This window comes from Schistocerca cancellata, chromosome 2 (genome assembly GCF_023864275.1).
Source record: "Schistocerca cancellata isolate TAMUIC-IGC-003103 chromosome 2, iqSchCanc2.1, whole genome shotgun sequence".
In the NCBI taxonomy this organism is placed as follows: domain Eukaryota; kingdom Metazoa; phylum Arthropoda; class Insecta; order Orthoptera; family Acrididae; genus Schistocerca; species Schistocerca cancellata.
In genome coordinates, this window is record NC_064627.1 from 134,083,332 (window position 1) to 134,103,619 (window position 20,288).

General features: G+C 42.2%; 1 protein-coding gene across 1 annotated transcript in view; it reads right to left on the bottom strand.

Moving 5' to 3' along the window:
* LOC126151783 (allergen Cr-PI-like) overlaps window positions 1-20,288 on the bottom strand; it is a 79,712-nt gene that overhangs the window by 32,059 nt on the left and 27,365 nt on the right. Inside the window, exon 5 of the mRNA XM_049915965.1 lies at window positions 2,682-2,859. Coding sequence (XP_049771922.1) covers window positions 2,682-2,859 — 178 coding nt within the window. The remainder of the gene's footprint in view (window positions 1-2,681; window positions 2,860-20,288) is intronic.

Genomic DNA, 20,288 nt, shown 5'->3' on the forward strand with positions numbered 1-20,288 from the left:
TTAGAGCCAAGACAGAGGTCTACCGACAATCATTCTTTCCAAGCGTTATTCGTGAATGGAACAGGGTTGGAGGGCTCAGTTAGTGGTACAAAAGTACCCACCGCTACACACTATTATGTGACTTGCGGAGTATGATGTAAATGTAGATGTAAACCTAGAGGTTCCGGCCATAGCACATACGAAAGACTACATCGTCAGTGTGAATGCTGTCTTGCTGAAAACAAGGCTATTCCAGAAACAAAGTTACGTGACTTACGATTCTGCGGAGCTGAGCAAACAATACATCGCCCGCCCATATACACTCCTGGAAATGGAAAAAAGAACACATTGACACCGGTGTGTCAGACCCACCATACTTGCTCCGGACACTGCGAGAGGGCTGTACAAGCAATGATCACACGCACGGCACAGCGGACACACCAGGAACCGCGGTGTTGGCCGTCGAATGGCGCTAGCTGCGCAGCATTTGTGCACCGCCGCCGTCAGTGTCAGCCAGTTTGCCGTGGCATACGGAGCTCCATCGCAGTCTTTAACACTGGTAGCATGCCGCGACAGCGTGGACGTGAACCGTATGTGCAGTTGACGGACTTTGAGCGAGGGCATATAGTGGGCATGCGGGAGGCCGGGTGGACGTACCGCCGAATTGCTCAACACGTGGGGCGTGAGGTCTCCACAGTACATCGATGTTGTCGCCAGTTGTCGGCGGAAGGTGCACGTGCCCGTCGACCTGGGACCGGACCGCAGCGACGCACGGATGCACGCCAAGACCGTAGGATCCTACGCAGTGCCTTAGGGGACCGCACCGCCACTTCCCAGCAAATTAGGGACACTGTTGCTCCTGAGGTATCGGCGAGGACCATTCGCAACCGTCTCCATGAAGCTGGGCTACGGTCCCGCATACCGTTAGGCCGTCTTCCGCTCACGCCACAACATCGTGCAGCCCGCCTCCAGTGGTGTCGCGACAGGCGTGAATGGAGGGACGAATGGAGACGTGTCGTCTTCAGCGATGAGAGTCACTTCTGCCTTGGTGCCAATGATGGTCGTATGCGTGTTTGGCGCCGTGCAGGTGAGCGCCACAATCAGGACTGCATACGACCGAGGCACACAGGGCCAACACCCGGCATCATGGTGTGGGGAGCGATCTCCTACACTGGCCGTACACCACTGGTGATCGTCGAGGGGACACTGAATAGTGCACGATACATCCAAACCGTCATCGAACCCATCGTTCTATCATTCCTAGACCGGCAAGGGAACTTGCTGTTCCAACAGGACAATGCACGTCCGCATGTATCCCGTGCCACCCAACGTGCTCTAGAAGGTGTAAGTCAACTACCCTGGCCAGCAAGATCTCCGGATCTGTCCCCCATTGAGCATGTTTGGGACTGGATGAAGCGTCGTCTCACGCGGTCTGCACGTCCAGCACGAACGCTGGTCCAACTGAGGCGCCAGGTGGAAATGGCATGGCAAGCCGTTCCACAGGACTACATCCAGCATCTCTACGATCGTCTCCATGGGAGAATAGCAGCCTGCATTGCTGCGAAAGGTGGATATACACTGTACTAGTGCCGACATTGTGCATGCTCTGTTGCCTGTGTCTATGTGCCTGTGGTTCTGTCAGTGTGATCATGTGATGTATCTGACCCCAGGAATGTGTCAATAAAGTTTCCCCTTCCTGGGACAATGAATTCACGGTGTTCTTATTTCAATTTCCTGGAGTGTAGTTCCGAGGCTGATTTTATTCCTGGAGTATAAGTGACTTCGGCGCAGTGACTGTAGTGGCAGCTTGAATCAACAACTGCAAGCAATAGGTGTGCATTCGACCAACGAGTGGAGACCAGGCAGCGTTAAGTAGTGAACGGGCCGGCGTAGTCTGTCAACGTTGGTGTATCACAAATCGCAATGGACGAACATATCTAAATCAAGTGTTCGAGGACTCTCTAGATTGCTTCGAAGAAGAGATACGTGTGTGCTAAGTTTGTCCCGCACACCATGAATGGAAAAATATCGTCCCAAGTGACGAACATACCACGAAACAGCGAAGTGCAGGAAATCAGATGAAGGAGCAACAACTTGAAGACATGACTGACATACAGACCAACGTTACGCGCTAGTTGAACAACATTCCAAAGGAGGACTTCTCTGGCAGGTTCACATGGCTGTATGAATATTCCGTGCCTTGTTCTCATGTGGAGGCGTGGGGTGGAGGAGACTATATAGAACACTTTCAACATGGAAACCAAAATCTGACTCACTGATAACATGAATTAACACAATCTCCAACTGACAGGGTAGGTCTGTCCTCTCCAGCGCTAGTCGCATGGGGACATTGAGATCCTCCCCCGATCGAATTCCTGCAAGTGGTGGTAGGCAGTATGCGTTTTATACGAGGCGTAGTATGAACTTCTCACAACCAACGAACATTCAAATGCGATTTCCGCATAACAACCCACGGAGTAATGTTTAGAGAAAATGTAGATGGCGTTTTTCTTGCAAGCCTTGTGCTGAGATGCCGATAATTCACATATCCAAGAATGTAGCACACTTCACGCCGATTTGGAGATTGTTTGATGCCAGCTTCATGGTGTTACAATTTTATTGATCATCAGCGCAGATTGCCAGTGTGGCTAAGCTAATTGTCCTGTAAGTGCCAGAGATGCGCCGCAGCGGAATGGACTCACCTCTGAGATGGGCGTCGTAGGCCATTTGCATGACGTCACTGGTGACGAAGTACTCGGGGAAGACCTCGTAGGGCGGCGGCAGCATCATGTGGTGCGTGTCCTCGCGGTGCAGCAGGACGGTGTACAGCGCGTGCGCGAACATCCTCGCGTTCATGTGGTAGCGCATCCACACCGCCATCTGCAGCACGTGCAACAAGAGATCGCTGACCACTCTGCCAGCGGTACTGATCGGCACCCTATTGACACTCTAATATCCAAATGACGGAACGTATTAAGCACTGTCACTTGGAACGCGTTGGGGATCCACAGCACAAGTTACCACTACCAGTCGCTCTATGACATATGCAAGTGTAGCGAAGTAATCCTCACACGAAGCGGCTACTATAGCAGAATCTTGTCGGGAGGTTCCTCGCAAACCGGCAAATAAATTCTGGCCATAGGTAGATGATGACAGTGACAACGAAGTTAGTGTCCAGACACTTATTGCTGACACACGAACTTAAATTGAGGGGAGCAGAGCGAAAGCAGAAATGCCGAACTCCGTTTTCAAGTGCCCCTTTGCAAAGGAAGATACAGTACTGTCCCAGTTTACTTCTCGCTAAAATTAAACAACGCCCAAAGGCCCTCTAGGATTCTGTCATGTTCTATAGACAATTTGCAGCAGAGCTAACTCATATTTTAAGAACAGGTCACACTCATCTAGAAAAGAAATCTGTATGGTGCGAAAATTGGCAATTAACCCTAAATAATGAAACGTGTGAGTTCATCCATATAAGTGCTAAAACGAATCAGTTAAACTTCTGCTACACGGTAAATCAATCAAATCTAAACGCAGTAAATTCAACTAAATACCTAAGAATTACAATTACAAAGTACTTAAATAGGACAGAAGACGTAGAAAATGTTGTGGGGAAGCGGACCAAAGACTGCGATTTATTATCACAGCATTCAGAAGATGCAACAGATCTACTGCGGAGACCGCTGAGGAAATCGGTCCCCTAAGCCTACACACTATTTAATCTAACTTAAACTACCGTAAGGTATGCTTTCTTACGCTATGGTTCCTCCCGAGGGAGGACTCAGACCTCCGACGGGGGGAGCCGCACGGACCGTGACAAGGCGCCTTAGACCGCCCGGCTACCCCGCGCGGCAACACTTAGAAGATGCAACAGATCTATAGAAGAGACTGCCTACACTACTCTCCTACGTCCTCTTCTGGAGCACTGCTGTGCGGTGTCGGTTCCTTACGAGATACGATTGACGGAATACATCAGGAAGTTCAAAGAAGAGTAGCACGTTTTGCACTATCGAGAAATAGGGGAGAGAGTGTCACGGACGTGATAAAGGGTTTGGGGTGGACATCATTGAAACAAAGGTGTTTCTCGTTGAGGCGGATCTCCCTACGAAATTTCAATCACCAACTTTCTCCTCCAAATGCGAAAATATTTTCTTAACGGCGACCTATATAGGGAGAAACGATCATCAAATTAAAATGAAGGAAATCTGAGTTCGCACGGGAAGATATAGATGTTCGTTTTTCCCGCGCGCTGTTCGAGAGTGGAGTAATAGAGAATTATTGTGAAGGTGGTTCGATGAATTCTCTGCCAGGCACTTGAGTGTGATTTGCAGAGTATCCATGTAGATGTAGATGAAGAAGGATAACAGAAGTCATCCATAATATTACCGTCCACACTCTTTCACGTCCATCTGTAGTAGAGCCATAGACAATTTTCAGAGCTCAAAACAAATGAGGCGTTTCCGATTGAATGAACTTCTGGACAACAGCCAGCAAAGACCTCTAAACCATCGATCATGCGAAATGCAACTTGTGCACTTCTCACTCCCCACTGTGGAGACCATGGATCACTGAAAAAAGGTTCAAAAAAAATGGTTCAAATGGCTCTGAGCACTATGGGACTCAACTGCTGAGGTCATCAGTCCCCTAGAACTTAGAACTACTCAAACCGAACTAACCTAAGGACATCACATACATCCATGCCCGAGGCAGGATTCGAACCTGCGACCGTAGCGGTCTTGCGGTTCCAGACTGCAGCGCCTTTAACCGCACGGCCACCCTTGAGTTCCGAAGATCATTTGCATTGGTACCACACCAACGTTTACTAAATGCAGCTATATAGGGTATCGGACAAAATTTGTGACTGGGTTGAGGATTTGTTGATGGGGAGGAAGCAGCCCGTTATGTTGGAGCGAGAGTCAACGACAAATGCAGAAGTAAGTTTAGCCGTGGCCTAGGAAAGTGTGTTAGGAGCCTTGTTGTTGAAGTTGGATATTAATGGCTTGGCACACAATATTAACAGTAATCAGACTTCTCGTAGATGATGCAGATATCTACAGTGGATTATTATCTGTAAAAAAGCTGTAGATATAATCTTGATAAGATTTTAAATTTATGCAAAGATTGTAAACTTGTTTTAAATAAAGAGAAATGTAAATTTATGCTCTTCACGAAAGGAAAAAAATGCAGTGTGCTGAAAGTATAAAATGAATTTTTCACACCTAAAATTATTCAGCTCACACAGATACCTGAGTGTGACAATTTCTAGGGCTATTAAATGGAATGAACACACAGGCTCACTCATAGGTGAGGCATTATTCACTGCAGAAAATAAGTGTGTAGTACTTATTTGACATAAAAAGCTAGGATTACATAGCAGTTCCATCATGGTCGTAGCGATTAGATAATAGTGAATAGCTTGGAATTTGATTTTACGACACAGCTAGGTAACATTTGGAGTGTCAGTGAACAGTGTACATAGAATAATTATAAGAACGTATCGTCAAATTGTGAGTTACTTTATTTTGCTTAATACAGTTATGAAACAATTCTTAGCTTCACTGGGCTCAATTTCATAAACGTCTGTAACGATCTCATGTTTCCCCAATTGACAATATTGCAAGACTTCATTAATTATTATGAGTACTTCCTCTTCTTTCGTCATGGTCAATACCATAGGCCTGTTCTGCCTTTTAAAGTATCCAGCCATTTCTGGTTGGTCTTCCTATGGATCTTGGCCTAAAGACTTAAAATTTAAGGCTTGTTTTGGATTACTCGAAACTGGCACTCTTTGTAGATGTTCTAAATAGCTTTGACGATTGGACATCATCTTCTCATTTATAGCATACGAAATTTCATTTTTGTCGCTTGATTCTACTTTCCTGCTTTTTAGTAATTGTCCAGATTTCGCTTCCAAATAACAAAGAGAGAGTGGCCATTGCCTTGTAAAACAGGACTTTTATCTCTTTCCTCGCTTTATTTCTCAATGTTCTATTGATTGTTCCATAAATCATTTGATATTTTTGCCATTTCTTGTCAATTTCACTCTGGTTGTTGTTGTGGTCTTCAGTCCAAAGACTGGTTTGATGCAGTTCTCCATGCTACTCTATCCTTTGCAAGCCTCTTCATCTCCGAGTAACTACTGCAACCTACATCCTTCTGAATCTGCTTAGTATATTCATCTCTTTCTCACCCTCTACGATTTTTACCCTACACGCTTCCCTCCAATAATAAATTGCTGATCTCTTGATTCTTCAGAAGGTGTCCTGCCAACCGATCCCTTCTTATAGTCAAGTTGTGCCACAAATTTATCTTCTTCCGAGTTCTATTCAGTACCTCATAATTAGTTACGTCATCTACCCAACTAATCTTCAGCATTCTTCTGTAGCACCACGTTTCGGAACCTTATCGTCCATGTTTCACTTCCATACATACACTCCTGGAAATGGAAAAAAGAACACATTGACACCGGTGTGTCAGACCCACCATACTTGCTCCAGACACTGCGAGAGGGCTGTACAAGCAATGATCACACGCACGGCACAGCGAACACACCAGGAACCGCGGTGTTGGCCGTCGAATGGCGCTAGCTGCGCAGCATTTGTGCACCGCCGCCGTCAGTGTCAGCCAGTTTGCCATGGCATACGGAGCTCCATCGCAGTCTTTAACACTGGTAGCATGCCGCGACAGCGTGGACGTGAACCGTATGTGCAGTTGACGGACTTTGAGCGAGGGCGTATAGTGGGCATGCGGGAGGCCGGGTGGACGTACCGCCGAATTGCTCAACACGTGGGGCGTGAGGTCTCCACAGTACATCGATGTTGTCGCCAGTGGTCGGCGGAAGGTGCACGTGCCCGTCGACCTGGGACCGGACCGCAGCGACGCACGGATTCACGCCAAGACCGTAGGATCCTACGCAGTGCCGTAGGGGACCGCACTGCCAAACCCAGCAAATTAGGGACACTGTTGCTCCTGGGGTATCGGCGAGGACCACTCGCAACCGTCTCCATGAAGCTGGGCTACGGTCCCGCATACCGTTAGGCCGTCTTCCGCTCACGCCCCAACATCGTGCAGCCCGCCTCCAGTGGTGTCGCGACAGGCGTGAATGGAGGGACGAATGGAGACGTGTCGTCTTCAGCGATGAGAGTCGCTTCTGCCTTGGTGCCAATGATGGTCGTATGCGTGTTTGGCGCCGTGCAGGTGAGCGCCACAATCAGGACTGCATACGACCGAGGCACACAGGGCCAACAGCCGGCATCATGGTGTGGGGAGCGATCTCCTACACTGGCCGTACACCACTGGTGATCGTCGAGGGGACACTGAATAGTGCACGGTACATCCAAACCGTCATCGAACCCATCGTTCTACCATTCCTAGACCGGCAAGGGAACTTGCTGTTCCAACAGGACTATGCACGTCCGCATGTATCCCGTGCCACCCAACGTGCTCTAGAAGGTGTAAGTCAACTACCCTGGCCAGCAAGATCTCCGGATCTGTCCCCCATTGAGCATGTTTGGGACTGGATGAAGCGTCGTCTCACGCGGTCTGCACGTCCAGCACGAACGCTGGTCCAACTGAGGCGCCAGGTGGAAATGGCATGGCAAGCCGTTCCACAGGACTACATCCAGCATCTCTACGATCGTCTCCATGGGAGAATAGCAGCCTGCATTGCTGCGAAAGTACTAGTGCCGACATTGTGCATGCTCTGTTGCCTGTGTCTATGTGCCTGTGGTTCTGTCAGTGTGATCATGTGATGTATCTGACCCCAGGAATGTGTCAATAAAGTTTCCCCTTCCTGGGACAATGAATTCACGGTGTTCTTATTTCAATTTCCAGGAGTGTAGCTACACTTGTAACACCACAGCTCTTATGCTGTATGGATTTATTTTGTTTTTTTGCTTTATTTAATGTTACATTGTTGATCGTCTGTAAATGTGTTTGAATCGATAACATAAAATTGTGTACTCTTTTCTTTGTCAAACCTTTGATGTCGTGATTTGGTTCTATGCAAAGTAGTGTATCTGTAATTTAAATTCTTTGTCCCATTTGGAGGGACAAAACTTACTGCATACGATTGTAATTTTGTGTGAATAATTTTTTGTAGAAATGTCAATATGTGTAAATGTTTTGTTTTATTTAATGCATTTGTTTGCTGTTATGTAAACTGCTGATCCTCACTTAGGGCTCTTAGTTAATTTGTATGCAAAAGGTGTAGTGGTTCCCCTCGGGAACGGAACTGTGTAGCGCTCGCAAATTGTGGTTGGCCTAGGTGGAAAAGGTGGAACTGATAGTCAGTCGGGGATGAGCCAGCAGTCGGAGACGAGCTACGAGTCCGTGCACTGCTATTATAAAGGTGCATATTGTGCTGATTCAGAGAGAGGCTTTTCCTGCTTCTTTCCAAGGCCTCGGATGGATGGATAAATAGCTGGAACTATTCTGGAGTTTGTATCTATCATCGCCACCAAGAAATGACAGAGTCCAGCAATTCTGCCTACAATTCCATCTACCTACATGCAGCTGCCACCACATTGCGCAATCATTGCAACGTAATACTATAATGATGTACAGTGAAGGATCAGATTAATGGATGTGTTATTGCTGAAATATAAGGTAATTTGTATCTGAATTTATGTACATACCTTGACTTTCTCCTCATCATAACACCTCTCAGGTTCCTCTCCGTTTGAGCTAAAGTGATAACCGATTGTCACTACTGAAAGAACATTTGTGACCAGAGTTTTGCTATTAAATGCCTCTTGAACTTATTAAAAAGAAAGTTAAAGTTAATGTGGCAACAGAGTGAGTTAAAGTCAATGATGCTTGCTGAAAACAATTTTCCTAGTAAAACTGCTTATTAAAGTACTGTTGCTGACTTCAAAATTAAAAGTCCTTAAGACTGAGGCTTATAAAGTAAATGAACACATCGTTGTCTGTAGTAAATTCTAAAAGGTGAGTCAGTTTCTTGCAATTTTGTCAACATTGTGTTTACGTACGTTATCACGCAGACGTTAATAAACAGATCGAAGCTATGTGTGTAGCGCGTACTAAGCAAGACAATGTAGGCGATGTTGTCGAAGACAGTGGCTATGCTGATGAATCGAGGGATATGTTTGAATCACCAAAAACTGAAAGGGAAGTAGGACTCGAACGAAAAAATGAAGTAGAACCTAAAAGTGAGAAGACACCAGATCTGACTGATTTACTTAGAATACTGTCTGCGCAATTTGCAGCGCAAAATGACAATATCAACGATAGTCTTAAGGCGCAAAATGCAGCACTAGGTAGTGATATTAGTAAACAAATGCAAGAGCAGGGTACCAGACTTAGTAAACAAATTGAAGAAGTCAACTCAAGGGTAGGAACAGTGAGTAATGAAATCAAAAGTATTAAAAGCGAAATTACTGTCATTAATGGCAATATTGCCAATGTACAAGGACAAATTGATGACATTAACGAAAGATTTGACTCTGAAGTAATTAAAATTCAAGATCAAATAGAACCCATAGTCTGTACTAAAGTGGACGAGAAGGTATTCGGTATTAAATCCGAAATACAAACAGAATGTAACGCGGAATTTGTACAGATTAAACAGTCTGTAACAGAAACAAGTAGAGAATTAACCAAACAGATTGTTACTTGCGAAAAGAAGTGTGAACATAACACTTCACAAATCCAAGGCAAAATGTATGACTTGGAAAGAAAAATACAATCAGGACCTATACATTTTACTGAAAAAATGCCTTTCAGTAAAATATTAGAGGGCGAGGAAAAATTCGACCCAGCAAAAAGACATATTGGTTGGCATCCCCTAGACTTTGTAAAGAATTGCGAAAGAAATTTTCCTGAATATTTGTCTGACCAGGAAAAAATTAATGTTGTAATCAGTGCATTAACGGGAGAAGCAAAAAGGTGGGGGTTGAATCTTGATACTAACCAGATGTATTTTGAAACGTTTAAACAAAAATTTATTGACGAATACTGGTCAGAACAAAAACAAGACCAGTTGTGGCGTGAATTTCTAATGGCCAGGTTGTATGACATCAGAGGTAGGCAAACCATGAAAGAATTCTGCGAATCATGGTACAGAAAACTGATACACCTAAAAGCAAGAAGAACTGAAGCCGAGATTGTTTGGGTTCTTTGGCAGAAATTGCCTGAGGATTCTAAACGATATGTTGGGAGTACACACAGAAGTTTTTCTGCATTTTTGGAAAGGGTAGAGGATGAAGATCACTGGCGAAGAAATCGCGAATCTCGTCCCCACAATAACAACAATTATTTGCGAGAAAGTAATGACCAAAATGAACGACCTGAAAACGAAAGATATCGTGTAAACGCGATTCAAAGAGGTCGTGCTAGAGGCAGGGGGAATTGTACTACGCGCGGTAGAGGATACATGGCACGGAATTTCCAAAATAGAGACGAAATGGAAAACTAAAAACCGCGTGTGTTACGGGCCAGATTCACGCGGAAACCGGTTTTGGGCCCAAAGAAAAGATGCCAAATATTAGATTCGAGAAGGAAAGATGTAAACTACGGGGCAGGAAGGTTAATGGTGCGCCTATGGCAGATGGGCGCGGAGTGATACATAGTGGCGTTCCCAGTGCGAAGTCACGTGACCGTTCGTGCTCGGGCCAGCGGTTGCCGGAGCAGCGTACATTGCACTTGGCAGCAGACACAAATGGCAGACGTCAGAACAAGATGGCTGCCGTAGAGAGAGACAGAAGAGGCGGGATCGGACACTTCCGATGGCCGGTTTCAGTAGTAGATGAATGTAGAAATGAAAATAAAGTTAATATGTCATATGATAAAGATAACTCGGTATCGGAATCGTGCGAAAAGACTTTATTAAAGAATAAAAGGGAGCCTGAAAAGGCGAGTGAAAAGGAGAACATTTGTACTGTTAATGATGTGTATGAGGTAAAAGACATAGATGTGGGGGAGGTTGTGATGAATAAAGAGGACAGGGAGGTAGAATATGCCACGCAAAAGACGTGTGCACAATTAATAATAGGTAAAAATGAGGTAGAGGAGGACGTTAGTAATCATGACATTATGAGCAGTGCAGATGAAATTATTGTTGATGGAAAGGTGTTTAATAGTTTTGATGCAGAAGGGTCTAGTAAGAATTTCGCACGATTACCTGAAAATGACAGCATGGAAGAAAATGAAATGAAAGTTATTGAAGTACGTGACGATTATACTAAGTATGAAGTTAAGGCTGAAATCGTTCAAAGTGATATAACAGAAGTGCCTGACTGTCCAAACGATGTGCATTGTGTAGAAAATGAGTCGGAAAACGAAGTGACTGAAACATCTAGTGATAATCTGCCTCACTGTTTAAAAGTTGCCTTATTGCTCGAATCTGATGACGAAAATGAAATTAATGATAGTTCAGATGATGAAAGGTATATGAATACAGACCAGAATGAGCATATTAACTTTCCCTATTGTTCAAAAGTCGCGTATTTAAGTGAATCTGATGGTGAGGAAGAGAGTAGGGATGACTCCAGTGAAGATGAATTTTCAGGTGTAGACGAAAGTGAATATACTTTTACTGAGAGAGGGTATGAGAAAATTAGTGACATTTTTCCAAAGCAAGATACAGAAAGTAGAAATGGGCCAAAACCGAATGAATCATTCAATAATGTAACACAGGGGCATAATTTGCAGGAACCTCCAGAGGATACTATACTGGGGCAAGCCTTAACAAATGTTTTGAAGGAGTGTTACCTGAAAGTGGATTATTGTTTTGTTGATCTTGAGGCCTGGGGCAGGTTGTTTATTTATTGTAGTGTACTGTTTGACTTTGCTTAGGAGCTGTTTATTCTCAATTGAATACTTACTGTTGCCAGCCTAATTATGAAATAGGGCCATATAGTGTAACAAAAATGAAAACTTTATGGATAATGATGCTTATGGTAACTTCATTTAAGTGCAAAGAACTCCACAAGATAATAATTTATTTCTAAAATACTTTAAGACCAGAAAGGGCTTATGTTTGCACCATGTTGTGTATTTAAAAGTACATGTCCTCTGATGAGGGTTATTAAGCCTCAGGGGACATGCACTCTTTGCATTGTCAGGTGCCTGACGAGCACCAGGAACCCGAGTCGTTGTCAGCACTACTTCCATTTCTTTTCGTGCTGCCAACCTTCCTCTTCATCATTCAGAACATTTACTATCTTCCTTCCTTCTTCTCTATCAGAGTGTATTGAATAGTGTGGAAATAATGTAGAATACTGTGGGTACACAAGAAAATGACCAAGACTAATGAAAGTATAGTGGGTACTGTAAAGGAAAAATGAAATGGGAAAGTAATTGGAAAGGGAAAAGTAGATGAGAAAAGAATAGCTTACTGAAAAGAAAAGGTAAATGAATGCCATAATATGACTAAATGTAAATGTTTTTGAAAATAGGGGTAAATATGGTGTTGAAAAACTGTATGTTGTTTAAAACTGTGGAAATGAACCTGGCTAATGTGTGTAAGATAGATATGAGATGTATATGTCTTGTGCCACAAAAAGGGTTGGCAGAAATCACTTGCAATAGGATATGAAATTATTGTCCTGATCTTGATGTATGTAATGACCTAACTGTGTGTGAAAAAAGCAATGGTAAAGGAGTAGTAAGAAATTCTTAATCCTGACATGAGCCCAAGTATGACATTTAAAGTTTTCTTGATTAATGTATATGTTACCTAATGTTGTCATTTGAAAAGAAATGGTTTTGTTGCCAGTGTCTAATTACTGTTTCAAAGTTACAGGTTTCATGTTTTATACCACTAATGCAAATTTTACCAAAAGTGTGACTGAATGATGAAAAACCTGGAAATGATGACAATAAACTGCTCAAAAATGTGTTGATGGGCAGTAAAACAAGACAAAATAATAAAAATGCTGTGGTCCTGAAGTTGAGGACTACCATATATGTGAGCAGTAGCCAAAGGACTTGCCATTGTGGGGCAAGGAGCTGATAAGTGGTCATGAACTGCCAAACCTAGAGGATGGGGCAGTGAATTAATTTAAATATGTGTTTTTTTGTGTGTTCTTAATCTAAATTGTGTTTTGTGTCTAAATGTTATTGGTAAAGACTGCCAAACCAATAATGGGCAGAATGTGTAACATGGACTGCTAGTGCTGAGGCAAGCAGTGAACTAAGTTAGGTTTTTTGAGCAATATGTTATAAACTGACTATTCTTATTGTAGTCAGTGAAAAGTTATTATAAAATATATATACAACTTATTTAAATGAATGTAGATGTTTTAGATTCTAGGTTTTTTTAAATAACTTAAAGTTTTGGACTGCCTTGTTTTAAAACACAGCAGTGATGATTAAAGATAGGCTCTGAATATGTTAGTGTGTTTATGTGCAACAAATATTTTGGACTGCTATTAATGAAGAGCAGCTTTATTTTGAAACATCCTTGCAAAGTTACTTTGGTATTTGAAGAGTCAGTTGGAAAAAGGTTTCCACAGCTGTTTGTGTGGATGCAAACTGTTATTTTCAATATTTCATTAATTGCTGAACCTTGTAAAATGTACTGTGATCATTAATATGCTTGTGTGTCTGTGAAATTTTACATTCTTTTAAAAATTATTGAGAGACAAACTTCTGTTTTGTTAAGTTAAAATGTTCTGTGCTATTGTATATGTGTTTATTCTTTTATTATATTTTGAAGGCTATACCTTTTCTACTAATATGCAGATTTATTTTGTGTACTGATTGCCTATTAATTGAACTGTGTGTGTATGAAATGAACTTGCTTAAAGATATTTTGTGTAATGATGAAAATTAGTTTCCTTAAACCAGTGTGAAATTGAAAATTGCTTTAGATGTCTTATTTTGAAAATATTTTGGAAGAATGGTATGAAGTTTCTTAGTGTATATACTGTATGTTTGTAATATGTATATTTTTTTTCTCCCAACTGAAGTTGGATGGAATAAATTTTTTTTTGCAGCCAGCACCACTTAGGTGTTATAGATGTTTCCTTGAAGTATCCCTTACAGGAAACTTCAACGAAACATGGGGCATGTGTAACACCACAGCTCTTATGCTGTATGGATTTATTTTGTTTTTTTGCTTTATTTAATGTTACATTGTTGATCGTCTGTAAATGTGTTTGAATCGATAACATAAAATTGTGTACTCTTTTCTTTGTCAAACCTTTGATGTCGTGATTTGGTTCTATGCAAAGTAGTGTATCTGTAATTTAAATTCTTTGTCCCATTTGGAGGGAACAAAACTTACTGCATACGATTGTAATTTTGTGTGAATAATTTTTTGTAGAAATGTCAATATGTGTAAATGTTTTGTTTTATTTAATGCATTTGTTTGCTGTTATGTAAACTGCTGATCCTCACTTAGGGCTCTTAGTTAATTTGTATGCAAAAGGTGTAGTGGTTCCCCTCGGGAACGGAACTGTGTAGCGCTCGCAAATTGTGGTTGGCCTAGGTGGAAAAGGTGGAACTGATAGTCAGTCGGGGATGAGCCAGCAGTCGGAGACGAGCTACGAGTCCGTGCACTGCTATTATAAAGGTGCATATTGTGCTGATTCAGAGAGAGGCTTTTCCTGCTTCTTTCCAAGGCCTCGGATGGATGGATAAATAGCTGGAACTATTCTGGAGTTTGTATCTATCATCGCCACCAAGAAATGACAGAGTCCAGCAATTCTGCCTACAATTCCATCTACCTACATGCAGCTGCCACCACATTGCGCAATCATTGCAACGTAATACTATAATTATGTACAGTGAAGGATCAGCTTAATGGATGTGTTATTGCTGAAATATAAAGTAATTTGTATCTGAATTTATGTACATACCTTGACTTTCTCCTCATCATAACACCTCTCAGGTTCCTCTCCGTTTGAGCTAAAGTGATAACCGATTGTCACTACTGAAAGAACATTTATGACCAGAGTTTTGCTATTAAATGCCTCTTGAACTTATTAAAAAGAAAGTTAAAGTTAATGTGGCAATAGAGTGAGTTAAAGTCAATGATGCTTGCTGAAAACAATTTTACTAGTAAAACTGCTTATTAAAGTACTGTTGCTGACTTCAAAATTAAATGTCCTTAAGACTGAGGCTTATAAAGTAAATGAACACATCGTTGTCTGTAGTAAATTCTAAAAGGTGAGTCAGTTTCTTGCAATTTTGTCAACATTGTGTTTCGTTGTAGTAAAAGTGAGAAAGCTGTAGTTGTGAAACGTTACATTCTCATGTTTGCTAAGTGTTTGTCTCTCTTGTGTATTAGAAGTGCATATTAATAGTAATATCAGAAAGGCCATTCACTTTATGTAAGCCTGAAAGTAATAGGGTGTTTCGGTATCTCTTATTATTTTGCAAATAGTTTGTGCTGCTCCAGTTGTTAGCTTCAATCTTAAAACATATGTGTGTCAGAGTTCATTGCACTCGCGTGTGGCTTAGTCTAGGTTGTGTTTGTCCGTTATAGTTACTTATACCTACTTTCATAAACGAGAACGTTAACCTTTCTTTTGCCTAATTAGGCTGGCGACCGTTTCCCTTATTCTATAAACAGTATAGCTAGGTAAAATTTTGTTTGTCACTATTCCAATATTAACGTTGTTCTGACTTTCATTTCCGATAAGCCACCTTCGTTAGGAACAACACGGTCAACATAACAAAATTCCTCTCAGAGGGTAACACTGCTCTGTTGCATTGTGCCATAGTTGCTTTTACAAATTAGTTTTATGTCACAACCTGTTTCTGGCATTGAGGTTATGGTACAGTAGTAGCAGAAAGGAAGAGTTATACTTTTATACAAATACTTTTAGAAACGACTTCCTAACACTTAAATCTTTTCTAGGTATTAACAAATTTCTCTTCCTCAGGAACGCTTTCCTTGTCACTGCCAGTCTACATCTTATATCTTCTCTACTCCGGCCGTCATCAGTTACTTTGCTGCCCAAATAGAAAAATTCATCTACTAATTTAAATGTCTCATTCCCATCTGATTCTCTCAGCATCACCTGATTTGATTAGACTACTTTTCATTACCATCGTTTTGCTTTTGTTGATGTTCATATTACATCCCCCTATCAAGACACTGTCCATTCCGTTCAACTGCTCTTCCAGGTGCTTTGCTGTCTCTGAGAAAATTACAGTGTCATCGGCACACCTCAAAGATTTCTATCTTCTCCACGGATTTTAATTCCTATTCCTAATTTTTCTTTTGTTTCCTTTACTGTTTACTCAATATACAAACTGAACGACATCAGGGATGCGCTACAAACCTATTTCACTCCTTTCTCAATCACTGATTCCCTTTCATGCCCCTGACTCCTATAAATGCCGTCTGGTTTCTGTACAAATTGCAAATAGCCTTTCACTCCCTGTATTTTATCTCTTCAGAATTTGAAAGAGAGTATTCAATTAACATTGTCAAAATCTTTCTCTAAGTTTACAAATGCTAGAAACATAGATTTGCCTTTTCTTAATCTATCTCCTAAGATAAGTCGTAGGGTCAGTGTTGCCTCACGTGGCCCAATATTTCTACGGAATCCAAACTGATCTTCCACGTGGTCGGCTTCTACCAGCTTTTCCATTCGTCTGCAAAGAATTCATGTTATTATTTTGCAGCCGTGACATATTGAACTGATAGTTCGGTAATTTTCGCACCTGTCAACATCTGTTTTCTTTGGGATTGGAATTATTATGTTCTTCTCGAAGTCTGAGGGTATTTCGCCTATCTCATACATCTTGCTTACCAGGTGATAGAGTTTTGTCATGGCTGGCTCTCCCGAGGCTATCAGTAGTTATAATGGAAAGTTGTCTAATCCCGGGGCCTAGTTTCGACTTAGGTCTTTCAGTGCTCTGTCAAATTCTTCACGCAGTATCATATCTCCCATCTTATCTTCATCTACATCCGCTTCCATTTCCATAATATTGCCCTCAAGTACATCGCCCTTGTATAGACCCACTGTATATCCCTCCTACCTTTCGCCTTTCCCTTCTTTGCTTAGGACTCGTTTACCATCTGAGCTCTCGATATTCCCACAGGTGGTTCTCTTTTCTCCAAAGGTCTCTTTAATTTTTCTGCAGGCGGCATCTGTCATACACCTAGTGATATATACTTCTACATCCCTACACTTGACCTCTACGTATGCATTCCTTTTCGCCTGCTTCATTTACTGCATTTTTATATTTTCTCCTTTCATCAAATAAATTCAATATCTCCTGTGTTTCCCATGGATTTCTGCTAGCCCTTGCCTTATTACCTACTTGATCCTCTGCTGCCCTCACTATTCCATCCCTTAAAAGCTATCCATTCTTCTTCTACAGTATCCCTTTTACCTGTTGTTGTCAATCGTTCCCTTATGCTCCATCTGAAACTCTCTACAACCTGTAGTTCTTTCAATTTATCCAAGTCCCATCTTGTTAAATCCCTACCTTTCTGCAGTTTCTTCAGTTTTAATCTGCACTTCATAACCAATAAATTCATGTCGGAGTCCACCTCTACCCCTGGAAACGTCTTACAATTTTAAATCTGGTTCCTAAATCTCTGTCTTACCATTATTTAATCAATGTGAAACATTCCGGTGTCTCCAAGTCTTGATTGATTGATTCTTAAACCAAGTGTTAGCGATGATTAAGTTATGCTCTGTTGCTCTGTGCAAAATTATCTCGGATGCTTCACTTTCGTTCTATATACACCCCCCCCCTCCCCCAGTTCATATTCACATACTAGTTTTCCTTCTTTTACTTTACCTATTGTCTTTTATCTCGTCATACAGTTCTTCAATCTCTTCATCGTCAGCGGAGCTAGTTGACATATAAGATTGTACAACTGGTGATGGTAGCTTATAGTATTTCCAAGGTAACTGAAATGATTAATTTGTTCAATTGTTTTATTTCCTATTATGGTCTTAATTCTCAGCGCTACTAATTTGTTCAATTGTTTTATTTCCTATTATGGTCTTAATTCTCAGCACTATTGCCCCTTTGAAAGCCATCACTCCTGTTTTTCGAATGGATATTTTCATGTTATAGACTTTATAATTTTGTTTCAGTTTATAGATGGATCTCGCTATCCTGAACGACTGCAAGGTCGCCTACGAAAAGCATAATATTAAAAAGAAATACGTTATGCGGTAATTCCAACCTCGGTTTAATTTGTTGTTTCAATGTTGTTTGAGTTCTGATAACAAAAAACTACGAAAAGTCATCTGAAAAATGTATTGTATTAAGGCTGTTCATTTGTCCTTTTTAATATAAATTTTTTTATTAGCCTGGATAGCAATTTTTTATAATGATTTGACCGGTTTTGATTGTGTTATCAGTAACCTTCAGATCTTAAAATTATCGCGTAGCTCGTCATAAGTTTTACAGTCGAAAATTAATTCATTAAAACGCCTCATCCTTTTACAGACTGAGCTTTTATGGGTGTGCAGACCGTCTCCACGGTCTCGTGGTTTGCGCCGCTGGTTACTAACGCTGAGGTTCTGCACTAGATTTATAGTAACTGTGTCATAAATTATTGTAACGAAAATGGCTCTGAGCACTATGGGACTTAACAGCTATGGTCATCAGTCCCCTAGAACTTAGAACTACTTAAACCTAACTAACCTAAGGACAGCATACAACACCCAGCCATCACGAGGCAGAGAAAATTCCCGACCCCGCCGGGAATCGAACCCCAGAACCCGGGCGTGGGAAGCGAGAACGCTACCGCACGACCACGAGATGCGGGCGATTGTAACGAGGAGGTCTGGAACGGGATCAACCCATTCGCGTGAGGCCTAATAAGAAGCTGCTTGAAAGAAAAAAGTATCAAACATGAAGAACGCGCCTCCCAAGTGGTGTCAAATGTAAACACTTGCACCAGACTGGAAGCAGAACGACATTTTCTCTTATATTATGGCTGAGAACATGCACCATCTCTCTACGAGTAACGACGAGTAGTCAATAAAGCCTGTTCACGACGTTGTTGACGCAAATTATTGTGATTGAGTTCGACCCGGACTTATTTTTCCGCTTCTGGACCAAATATTCATTAGTGGTGTCTGGCAGTGGTTGGAGAAGGCGTGATGGTGAACAGTGCCCCGTTCGTCGGTCTTAGCGCAGATGTCGTGAGATGACCTGCGAAAACCTCTCTCTACTTTATCATGAGGTGACTACATCCGTCGCAAGGGGCCTTTGAACTCATTTACTGTTACACCTCTAGTCACAGTACTTATTTTTTTGCTCACATTTAGGGTCCAGCATTTCGTGCAGTTTCTAACATGCCATGATTCGGTCTGCAGATACAGACAGCGGTTGTGCTGGTCGCAGACTGTCAGCAGAACGCCTGTGTGGCGATACACCCGGTGCTTTTATGAGGAGCTGGTAGCCCAGTGGAGTGCCATCATTGACGACCAGCCGCCATTAACGAGTAAGCATAGAGACGGTGCAAAAAACCTACTTTTCGTATCAAACGGAAACCAATCGCTACTTGAACAGCTGGGAATGCATACTGAAGCATTAGCGTTATGAAATGAGTAATACAAGGTGCAGCAAAATGTACAGCCCAAATTGCAGGACACATTCCTCACACGTAGACGAAGAAATTATGTTTTATGAACATGGATCTGGAAACGCTTTGTTTCCCTGTTACAATTCATTTTCTCCAATTCATTAACCATTCATGAACACAACACACCAGCATACCACAAACAGCTCTTTCTCGAATGAGATGTCCAATATGTACTCCATGAGCATACATTCAAGCATCAACACGCCGTGTTAGTGAATATCGGATGCGCTGATGTATCCCTGAAATATTGCTTATAGTTTCACAGCCTCCCATAATACGGGCACGGAGACTCTGAACATTTTGTACTACTGAACTTTCAAATGCTTCCACAGGTAAACGGTCAGTGGGTTTAGGTTCAAATGGCTCTGAGCACTATGGGACTTAACATCTGAGGTCATCAGTCCCCTAGAACTTAGAACTACTTAAACCTAAGTAACCTAAGGACATCACACACATCCATGCCCGAGCCAGGATTCGAACCTGCGACCGTAGCGGTCGCGCGGTTCTAGACTGTAGCGCCTAGAACCGCTCGGTCACTCCGGCCGGCAGTAGGTTTAGGAGGCTAGGCAATTGGCCCAACTCTACATATCCGTCTGTCACCAAATTTCTCGCGGTACAAACGGTGAGTGCGAGCGCCATTGTCGTCAGCTAATCCATACATCAAATATGGGCATCTGCCATCTCTGCATTCGTGTACACTGCCACTGCAAGAGACAAGTCTGTGGTCAACTCTACGCTGTAAACGATGTGCTTGTAACGGTCGTACTGATTGCTGGAA